General features: G+C 29.1%; 2 protein-coding genes across 2 annotated transcripts in view; both read right to left on the bottom strand.

Annotated features, from left to right (window-relative positions):
- Positions 1–1,201: 1,201 nt before the first annotated feature.
- On the bottom strand, positions 1,202–6,308 carry LOC105622583 (protein quiver). Its single transcript, XM_012204000.1, has 4 exons — positions 6,284–6,308; positions 3,549–3,596; positions 2,453–2,599; positions 1,202–1,458 (listed from the first exon to the last, which is right to left on the bottom strand). The coding sequence occupies exons 1-4, from the start codon at positions 6,306–6,308 to the stop codon at positions 1,202–1,204; spliced, it is 477 nt and encodes a 158-aa protein (XP_012059390.1).
- Positions 6,309–10,951: 4,643 nt separating this feature from the next.
- Positions 10,952–12,247, bottom strand: part of LOC105622639 (histidine decarboxylase) — a 15,939-nt gene continuing 14,643 nt past the window's right edge. Inside the window, exons 11-14 of the mRNA XM_012204054.1 lie at positions 12,166–12,227; positions 11,583–11,659; positions 11,353–11,476; positions 10,952–11,289 (exon numbers count right to left, since the gene is read on the bottom strand). Coding sequence (XP_012059444.1) covers positions 10,952–11,289; positions 11,353–11,476; positions 11,583–11,659; positions 12,166–12,227 — 601 coding nt within the window. The remainder of the gene's footprint in view (positions 11,290–11,352; positions 11,477–11,582; positions 11,660–12,165; positions 12,228–12,247) is intronic.

Raw genomic sequence — 12,247 nt, 5'->3', positions numbered from 1 at the left:
ATCGATGCTGTCTAAGACCAATAATCGGAACGAACGATATTCACAAATTGGGCAAATCTCGCTTTGGAAAGAAGACGAAATTTTCTATTAGAGTTACAGTAATTAATAATTATCTAATCCTATTCTAAGTTTATCATAACATTTATTGTATTAATGCTATTTAATAACTTTGTTTAATTTTCTTTCATCTATTATTTAAAAGTATTAGATGCGCGGCTTAGCTCTCTTATTGAGAATTTAGTCAAATGCATTACACTAAATTAATGTCACACAACTACGATCCAAAATCACACAGCAGACAGACTATATTAATAGTGTTTGTCAGATGTTTCTATTTCAAATATCGGTTTGGACCATAGTTATGGTATAAAACTAGTTATGGCATAATTGTGTAAAATTACGGTGCAACAAACTGCCACCCATAAAATTAGCAAAATTAAATGTAAAAAGATTTAAATATTTAAAAAAATATTTAATAATGTGATATTTACCGTTATTTAACAAAATACATGTATTATTTCATTGCCAAAATTAATGATACTGTGCTACTGCATTTAAATACTTAATATATATAAAGCAGTTTTTAATATGCATCAATCTAGTGTACTGCAAGTGACCGAATTCATTATTATATTATGTTTACCTCAAAGGGTCTGTCTTTCGAGGGAAACATAAATAAATTAATAAAATTAATTTGAGCAGCATTATAATGAATAATAATTTTTTTTACGAGAATATAGGAATATACTATATTTTACTTGCAGACGTCTATTTATATCTATAAATTTCTTCAGCTTTTAACATATACGAACTCATCTTATAACTCATTTTCTTCTCATTTTCTATTACGCATATGGCATTTATTATAATTAAGATATGCAAAACTTTGATAAAATTTTTATATTACACAAATATAATATATTCAATTTCTATATGGATCGATCTAATCTAATGGATCGATACATGCGCTTGAAAGAGGCACAAAGTTAATCGATAATCGTTCGTGTTAATTCTTTATCACTCTTATATGCTTATTTGACTACTTTCTTCAATATCTCGAAGGACCTAGCCTTCGAGATCAAAATCGGCTTTAATCGTTCGTTCCGACGACTGGTTGTGTTGTCGATTTGTCGACTCGCTAAAATTTCTACAAAGGATATGATTGGACACCACTGCGATAGGTGGATCGAATTAATTGATGTTATACGATATGATTGTTGCAACGTTCTACAAAGCAAGCGGAGGCTCTTAAGATTGCCGAACGCAGAATAAGGATGGTCGACAGGATCAATAGGAGTACGGGATTCGAACTCGAGGTCGGGGATACACGATTGCACATATCCTCCTCACAGAAGCACATGTGACCAGTGCCGGTACTTTCCATCATGCACACGTGGTCCACCATGAATAAGTTTATTTGTAGCTGTGCGGTGCAGGTTCTTCTTACGCTTTCGTACGCTGTAAGCCAAAGGGAGTAATAAGCAAGTAAGTTAATCAAAATACATGTTCTTATATTTAATGATTCTTTAATGTATGTAATTGTTTTGCCATAATACTATAATTTACTTAAAAAAAACGTTCAATTAAAGTAAAATTAAAGAAAATCTTAGTTTTCTTAAATATAGAATACATGAATTTTATTACAAAATATTTTTATTGCAGCTGATAAACGAGATTTAAAAATTAAAATTAAATTAATTTCTTGAAAAAATATTGGTTTTTGTTTCTAATTAAGTAAATGTTTCTGAGTAATTTTCTATGATCGCGCGCACCAAAATAAGAAGGAATAAAAAAAAATATTTCGATCAAGTTATATGGATGTCTTACGGGATCACTTCTCGTGAGCAGATAGAGCGGAGTGAACTAACAATGAATCGAAAAGTCCTTTACCATTTTGCAATTTTCGCAATAGGAAATATTCTTTAGGAAATATTCTAAAGATCACATCAAATAAGCACATATTCGAATGAACTACCGACAAGTATATTTTATGTGAAATAAACTTTAATTGGAAAAAGTTTTTAAATTAAAAGAAAAGATAAGTGTTAGGATTATCTTGAAAATTTTATATTTTCGAGAAATCACGTTATTATAAAGTATTTTCAAAATTATAAAACATTTATTCAAAATATTTTTGCATTTCTCTTTGTTTCGGCAATATTTACTTAAAAAAATTTCAAGAGAATATGTTCTTAAAACTGTTTATCAGCCAACAAGAAATTAATTTGTCATTAAATCTATGTTTGAGTCTACTTTATACATGCAAATTTCAGTCTTTTTTATTTTATACTTGCCAGATTTCTCTTGTGAGATATTTTGAACGTCGTTAAATTAGTTTCTTTAAATTTAATCAGTTATGATGTAGTCTGAATTATGAAAGTTAAAGTATCTAATAGACACTTTAATTCTCTCTAAAAAAGATGGCTTTCTTATAATAAAGATAAATACTTACGTGATTTTGCATTGCGAACCATTTTCACGCAGCATCCGTTACATGTCATCAGCGGTGGCTGGTCTCTGGGTAGTGCCGTATAGTTGAAAGGATCCTTGCATCTGAGATCCGTCCATGAATCGCATTCGTAGCAGTAAATGGAACGAGCTGTGAAATAAATGCGCTTTCAAAGACCATGTTTTCTTTCTATCGCACTTGAGGAAAAATGTACGAAGTCAAACAATATAATAACCTTTCTACGATAGACACTTATTGTCAACAATGTTAAATTTATTATAGATTCTTGCTTTCATTTAATGTTAAACGACTATGTGATTGTTACAAAAGTAATTAATAATCATTAATAATAATGAATAATAATTTTTAATCAAATGTATATTCAATGAATATATGTAATATAAATATATGTAAATAACAAGTTTTTAATCAGTTATATTTAAGCTATATTTAGCGCTTTATTATACACACACACACACACACACACACGCACGCACGCACGCACGCACGCACGCACGCACGCACGCACGCACGCACGCACGCACGCACGCACGCACGCACGCACGCACGCACGCACGCACGCACGCACGCACGCACGCACACACACACATATATTACACAATTTTCCGAGTGTACATTTTTTATGTAAGGTTTCATATATCAATGAGCACGCTCATGAATTCTAAAAGTGAAGCACCGTTCGCTTTCATGGCACGACAGACAATACGTTTCGATAAGATGGTTATGTTCGATGAAATTAGACAAGAATAGAATTAATTTGTTTTAATTGCTGAGCGGCATTTACAATTTACAAAGATCTGTCATAATTTATCAAAAATTTTAATAATCAAAAATATATTTAATTATTGAAATAACTGTATGTTTTATCAAGCAAAACGTTTTTTGTTACAATTTTCGTTCGAAGCGAGAGCAATCTCGATCGGATAACTCTCGTTGGAGAATACTTTTCTGTCCTGAAGTAGATATTCTGATAAAATCGAGTCTTTTGGCCGCGAACGCATTGAACTTCATAGAATCCTTAATAAACGATAACACGGTACGAGCATACCGAGGAGAGTAAGCTGGCTTAATCACTCACTCTGGCACTCCGCATGACAGACGGTGGCAACCGCGAGTATAATTGCCGCTGAAAACGAAAGATTCGTTATTGCTTTAGACAATGTGTGTTGGCATTGCGCGTAGTTAGCTAGCTTACGTAACTTGGTGTGATCTGTGATAACACAAGCAACAAGACTAGCGCTATTATATAATGGCTATAATGATTGCAACTATCATTATAACCACTACCATCTCCATAGCGCGGCTCTAGCATAATGGTATTAATGTTGGAGATTGCTGATAATTGTGCTAGTTAATAATGCTATCCGATTAATAAAAAAAAATCCGCGCTACAGTCAGTCCATATTTTTCTGTTTGCAGAATAATTCTAATCTTTTGTTTTTGTAAATTGTAAGATATACAAGAATTGATAACAAAGAATAGAATATAGAAGTATAGAATGTAAAATTGACATTCATGCAATGTATTTAGAAGGCACACAATATAAAAAAATATACAATAGTAAATGATAATATTTGGGAATTTAGAAATCAAACTTGGTCGTACACAATTTTAAAAGAATTTTGAGACATGTTAAGTTGCAAGGTGTAAGTACGCTGAAAAATTTTAAGAGGTAATTTTTCACATATCTTAGTTATTTTAATACACAGTGTAAAAGACCAAGTTAATTACAATTTTTATGTACAAAAGTTATTTCAATATCGATAATAATTACATTTTATTCATTATATTTATAATTTGCCATACAGCATAAGATAAGTATTGCTGTAATTATTGTTTACAAGTGAATTATACTAGTAAGACTGTAAGAGATAAGTGAACTAAATTAATATTCTTAGAAAAAAGCCGTAGTGGTTGTTGCCTATATACGTAGCAATTATATAAATGTATATAAGTTTTATATGTAGAATTAATGTACGTTAAACAAAATACATATTTTATAATTATTGTGACAATTAAATAGTTTATTTAATTATATATATTTTTTAATTATATAAGTACACTAATTCTACTTATTAAACTCGTATAGTTGTCATCTTTATAGTTGCTATCATTATGCCTTTTTCTAAGGGATATGCTTGCGTACAGTACTTTGATGATTATTGTATAGATATTTGCAGAATCTGTTATTATTAAAAAGATTTATCTTACAAGATTCTCTAGAGAATACCGCGTAAAAAATATGTGTAGAAGATATACATAGGAGTATACAAAAATACAGAGTAGAAAAGAAAAAGTACGAGTGATGTGCAGCAAGTATAAAAATATAGGTAAACTAAAGATAATAAAAGTATTAGTAAATGCTTTTGCAAGTATTTTTATATGTAAAACTATTACATTTTGCAAGTTTCTTCGCGAATGAAACATTCTAGAAATAATTATCTATATTAGTGAAACAAAATAATTTGGAGATGACTGACGCACTTTTTCGAAAATACCTTCGCATTTGACTTGAAATACAGAGAACTTAAATTTTAAATATAATTTATAAAATTTTATATCAAAATTATTGATTTGTTAATTTGTTAACAGTTCGTACTATATACGAAATGATGAGTGTATAATATCAACCTGTATATCCTTATTATCCTACAGTCCTTTGTATTTCTCAAATGTGATTTTTCTTCATGAATCTTACGTACGTAAAACGTGTCCACGTACCTAGCAGCATGGAAGCAGCGGCCGTACGCGTGTTGATTGATCTAATATATAACACCTATGATTTCTAGATCGTAATAAAACTAAAATAAATTGCAAAATCGTAACCAATTGGGACGATCAGATTTTCATGTTAATAAATATTTTGACATATAAGCCATGATTATACACTATGCAAAAAAATTGAAGATTCACCCTGTCCGTCCTCAAAAATAAGTAAATATTCAAAAGAGTGTAACTTCGTCAAAAATGATCATAACGAGATTTCTAAAAAAGTATTTTAAAGTTTGAAATATCTATTTTCAAGATCGGTAATTGATATTTCGATCTGATTGATTTTTTTACGTAGTTGTACGAACAGAAATGATCTGTTAAATATCTGTTAATATCTGTTAATCTTATTCAACATTGAATAAGAAATAATTCCTTTTACTTTAATGTTAAAAAATTCGATGAAAAAAATCGTACAATGTTCAATAAAAAGCAAATTAAAGGTGAAGATTCAATCTTTTCATTATTGTAAACAGCATTTGTGTGCGAGTTTTAGTTTACGCTATAGATCTTCTAAAATTTGTACAAAATTTTCAGATTTGAGGATACCCATTTCTGTTCGTATAGCTACGTAAAAAATCAATTAGATTGAAATATTAATTATCGATCTTAGAAGTAGATATTTCAAGTTAATTTCAATTAAAATGCTTTTTAAAAATCTCGTTATGATCATTTTTGATGAAGTTACACTCTTTTGAATATTTATCTATTTTTGAGGACAAACTAGGTGATCCTTTAATTTTGTTGCGTAGTGTATATTTGTATTATAACTTTTGCGCTCAAAATTACTTTAACGTTAAAAACAAATGTTTTGTACTCTGGATATATATAAATTTTTAGAATATATAAATTTTTCTGTCCGAATTTCAAGCAAGAGGATTATAGTTGTTTCAATTTTAAAGAATAAATCTAGTTCAATATAATATTTGTGCAAGAAGCCCTATTTTAGTTCGACACAATATTTATATAATAGATATTATGTTCTTAAAATATAAAAAGATCTTTCTGAATTAAATGGAAAATCGAGAACGCATGTATACTCACCCATTAGCAAATGATTCGTCCACATGCTGATAGCAGCGGGATATCCTTACACTTTGTTTAGCTTCGCGTCATGATGAAACTTCCTTAAACATCGAATAGCGTAACGCTCGATTAGCACGAGCTGATCCAACTGTATAGTTCAAGCCGAATATTTCCTGAAATTATGAATCAGTTTTCAAATTAAATTTAGGACAGTTCTTTAAAGATGCATAGATCAAACTTGATATTGTAGTATCATTAATAATAAATATTTTTTATTAAATTTATTAATTTTAATAAATATATAAAATGAGACTCGAAAGATTCTATCAGTGAAAAATGTAAAAAAGCCAATCGAACGAACTAAATTGTCGAAAATCACCAACTTTGCGTTATTTATGTAATTTCGATTTATATTTTATATTGATAAGAACCCAAATTGAAGAGTCGAAATGTTTATTTTATTCGTTTTGTTATATTCATATGAAAATAAAGAATTTTCTATGCATCCGAGCAACTAATATAGGCTCTGATGGGCTTTTTTACATTTTTCATTTTATTAATTTTAAGTTATTCTAAATGGGAAAGTAGCTGTATAATTATATAATTAAAATTAAAGTAAGTGCTCAAGATTAATCTTTTATACTCAACTGTTTTAAATATAACAATGTAATAATAATAATAATAATAACAATAATAATAACATTGTAATTACATTTAGATAATTTATAAATTCTGTAAATAAACTTGTTTATAATGTGATAATATTTCATTTTAATTATATATTTTTTTGTTAAAAAATTTGTAAAAGTTAATTAAATAAATGTCAGCTTTTTTAAAATGTTGATACATTAATTGTTGTTGACATTTGATCACTAAATGCATACTTACTCATTCTAATTTATATAGTAACACGTACCTATTTGAGAACTGTCATAAAAAGAAAATGTTTAATTTAAGGCACTTAGTAGTTCAGTAACATAATTGCACATTAAATCGTTTGACAGAACTTAATATTATAATATTATAGTAATAATAAATTATTAATTAATCTTGTAATATTTAGTTGTAACGTTAAATATTTATATTCTAAAAAAATATTTATACTTAAATTATAGTATTAATTACTTAATATTTTTGTTTATGAAAATTAAATAGTATATTCTACGATATAAGATATATATATAAGATTTTTGAAATAAATGTGTAATTATATTGTAAAAAAGTATGTGAATTAAGACAAGAATAATAAAAATTACACGCACACACATATGTAAAAACAGTTATGTAATCATAATCATTGTTGAAGTAATGAAAAAAGTACTTTTTGTATTTTTATTTATTTTAATGCTTTTAAAAGATAAAAATACTCTACTTTTTCTATTAAAAATTAATAAATATATATATTAAATATATATATTAAATATGTTATTACTATATATATATATATATATATATATATATATATATATATATATATATATCTCAACGTCTTCTGTGTGTTGAATATTTTCTATTTTTTAATCAATATCAAGGGGATACTTATATCTCTTTCAAATCAACTTTTTCGAAATTTTTCAAATTTAATTCAACAAATTAAATTCTTTGTATTTTATGTATTATATATTTATGTGTAAAATATCTAGATTATTTTATGTTAATAACAACCTAATTGAACAATATTTAATTAGTTACAATTAAAATATGAAATAAAACTGCACAAAATTTGAAATACTTCACTTGAATCTGTGAAACAAACACATTCATGTACCTAATCGTGTTCACGAATCCCACATACTTTTGTTGAACTACGGAATCTGGAAGTGTTGATTTTCTTGTGACAACACTGGCGTTGTTTTTAAATGCGATGTCTGGAAAACAAAAATCTAATTTTTTAAACGAATTATTATTATTCCTCTCGTGTCGTGATTTCAGATTTGATTCTCGATTTTCTAACGAAATCCGTCATTGCTATGTGCTTATTATACCTCTTTCTAGCTCAGACACCCTGGCGTGTCTATCGACGAGTCTACATCACCGATGTATAGCGACGGCGAAACGCACATAACGAGGTTACAAGGGTATGCAACACGATGCAGTTCGCGAAATGCCACGATGCGAATATGCGGTTGCGATTACACTGTAAATGCAACGTACAAGTGCTTTCAGGGTACTGGCAAGCGCGCTAGTCAACGCGCCGATCGGAGCATAGATTCAGGTCGATCAATATGACGCCGTCAGCCATCCGTACCACGTGCTCATGTTGCGGCAACTGTACCGACGAAGCTGCTGCTGCTGCTGTTGCTGCTGCTGCTGCTATTGCTGCTATTCTTCGACAAGAACTTATACGGTACAATAGTTTTCGCTAATAGCATTCAACGTAAAACTTTATTCAATCAATTGTATGTACAATTGATGTTAAAATAGTCAAAGAAAGTAATAGTAATAATTCCCCAAGATCGGTCCACTGAGACAGTGTGTTATATATGATTGTGTTACCAAAGTATTCTTTAGCTACAAAGTTACTAAGTTGAAATAATTAGATGATAATTGGAAATTCTCTTCGACTAAGTATACTGGAAAAATAAACGAATAAATATTAAAGAAAAAAATGTGTTTAACAGAAGTATATTCTGAAAATGTTCAAAGAATATCAAAACGGTATGTTACTAGTATTCCTATAATACTCGATATATGTACTATGATATCCGTACTTTGTGTATACTGAGTATGTAAGTACTGAGTATGTAAGTTCTTGTCTGCGCTTTACAATGGTTCAAAGTATACACTACAAACATCCTGTAGTACGTACTTATATATATAGTATCTTCCGTGAATTTTTCAGTATATCTGTATATCACGTATATGCAACCTCATGCACGCTTGCGCATACGCGTACACACACATTTCCCCGTTTTGCATAAAAAGTTCGATGACAGGGGAGAAGATACCGAATAGACCGACTAAGGGCGATCGACTTTCCGCGCGAAGCGAGGTTCATCCCATAGCATCCCCTGCCTAGAGTCATCCGATTTTTTATATAAAGCAAAAATAACAAAGAAATTTGATTGTTAACTTTTTAACGAATAACAAGCGACGGCTAAAATCTGGAGGTCACTCAAGATCACGATCTTGATAACATTGGCAAAATTAAAGTTATCAAAGTTAACTCCTCTAATCTAAATATTTACTGCATATATGTAATTTATCTCGAAAGCTCTTTAAAACATTATGATAAAATATTATTTCATTAAGTATTTTTTGAGTTATAAGGCTTGAAAGTTACAGAACTATTGATATTAGCATTATCTAAGGTGTTCAAGAGGTTGAAACTTTTAAAACATTGTTCAATGTCATGATGTTAATAACATTGTCAAAATTAAAGTCTTTGGCGTTTGTTCGTTTATTAATAATGTTACAAGTAATGCGTTACTTCTATTCCCTGCATATAGCAAAAAGAACTGAAATTAACTAATCATATTAAAATTAATACATATATAAAATTACGTTCATATGCATCAATGTAATGGACAATTCAATCGGATTATTCAGTTTGATTATTTTTCATTTTCTTAATAACCCATTTTTTCGAATAGATACCACAGACTGACTTAGGAATGCGCTTCGGGACGCTATTAGTATGTGTATTATTCTATCTTCATCTTTCATTAGAAAACAAGGATAGAATGATACAAGTAAAATAATGTTAATAATCTGTCTGAACGCATCCTAGGATAATTTTAGAAAATTGAATATTTTTTAAGGATAAAAGACCAATTGAGTGTGTATTTGATAATCATTGATTATATTTTTTTTCGCGTGATTGTTACTTGATGCCATAATTCTTGTCGTAGCTATATTTTGTACGTTTTCGTACAGTATCGCAAATATTTATAAATAAAGTTCACATTTTGTCCGACTTTAGAATTATTTCTAAAATTAATGATGATACAGATCCTCATGAGAAAAAAAATTGTGAAATTTACAGGACGTAAGATATACATGTAATATTTATGTATACACGTTTTAATATACTTTTAAGATTTTTAGGACAACAAAGGAATGAAGTACACATAATACATCTATGCGTAAATGATAATTAATAGGCCATTAAGCATTTTATTATGTTGTGCATTTATTAATTTTATACGTTTGTTACGTACACAATGCACTTTATAACTTTGACAATTACTACAACTTTTCTAACTAACAACATAAACTACATAAATATTAAAAAGAAGACGACTATTAATTATTTTAACTAATCTTTTAATATCTTTTTATTTTTATAGAATATTACAATCAATAATCTAATTTGTGTAAATGTAATTATTACAATAAAAAAAAATAAATTATATTTTAAATAAAAACTATAAATACATTAGTTGATAATCTTAATAAAATGTATAGAATAAAAATGTATAGAATAAAATGTATAGAATATATGCACTCACTTATAAAAAAAATACAGAATTAATTTTCCATAATAATTTTGCATTGTTCTAAAATTTGCTATGCTCTCAAATTTCGAAATTTATTTACCAAGATAATATAATTTATTTGTTATTTCACTTAACATTTAACTTAATTTGCTAACACGATATATCGTAAAAATAAATTGACAAATCTGCGAAAATATAAGAATGGCTTCGAGTGCTCTTTAACATATGAAGACTACTTTTGGACTAATTACTGACGTTTAGAGTAGTGACCACATTTTCTGCAGAGCTCCCCCTTGCCATCATCTTCTTTATTCTCTTTCATTAACTTCTTTTCCAAAACTCGGACAGGCACTAGATCGCCTGTATAAGGACGATGTCCAAAAGCAGCTATAGTTTCACTTCTAGGAAAGCCTACATCGGCCGAAGCAATCGTCACTGTGTTATCGCCGTTATCTTTAGTACCAATATTGATGAATGAACCATTCGTTACTGTATAACTCGAATCGCTCTTCGAGACGGATAATTCCTTCTCAGTTGTTTCGGAATTATCAGAATCCTCCCAATTTTTGTAAACAATTGATTTATCTGAAGACCATAAATTTCATAGTATATGCTTCTTTTGTTATTTATAAAATAATGGGAACGCACCATTTTCAGATTCATCCATTGCATCAACATCAAATATTGATTCGCTTAATCCGGCATCTTCATCCTCTTTCATTAATGGTAATTCGGAAGGAGAATCCGAGAGTGGACGGCTGCAAACATATCCCTAAGAAACAATATCATTTAGATAATGTTATATTTATTTTGTAAACGATACCAAAAGATACCAAAATATATATAAAAATAAAAATTATCGATTGATTTAAACATACCTGAACGAGATCCATACGAGAATCCAGCGAAAATTGTTTACCTGACATTAATATTCCGCGAATACGACGACGTATGGCTGAAATAAATGTAATAAGATAATATTAGCTAATGTCTTATCTAATCTTAGCTAATCTTATCTACATGATGATTATCTTGAAAATAATATATATTGGCTTCAATAACATATTTTGAAAATTAAATAAAGTCAAGAGAATCCACGCGTATACATATAATTACAAATAACTTGTAAAGCATGTAACAAAGTAATGCAGAGAAACACCAGAATTTGAAAATGTTACACCCTTTAATTTACTCTACTGCTAATCTCTTGATCTTTGATTCATCATCATAGTCAAATCATATTTTGTCTTGGCTGATGTGATGGTCGAACGATTGACTCGCGCCATTCGCGTCTGGGTGCGTTCCAAACGCACGATATATTATTGCATCTTTCTCTATTGTTCGATGAACAACAATGACGAATGACGCATCATACGCTTTATTGCAATTCAGAACGCATCCTATATGTAATAACTTTCATGTATGACGCTCGTTTCACTATTTTTATGCCCTTGGCATTACAAATTATCGCGTCCTTTGATGAAGATACTACTGATCCATTGTAATCAATCACCCATAAATCGCTTATGATGTGTGTGTATGT

This window comes from Atta cephalotes (assembly GCF_000143395.1).
Source record: "Atta cephalotes unplaced genomic scaffold scaffold00047, whole genome shotgun sequence".
In the NCBI taxonomy this organism is placed as follows: Eukaryota; Metazoa; Arthropoda; class Insecta; order Hymenoptera; family Formicidae; genus Atta; species Atta cephalotes.
Note: the sequence above shows the minus strand (reverse complement) of the source record. Positions and strands in the feature narration are given on the sequence as shown.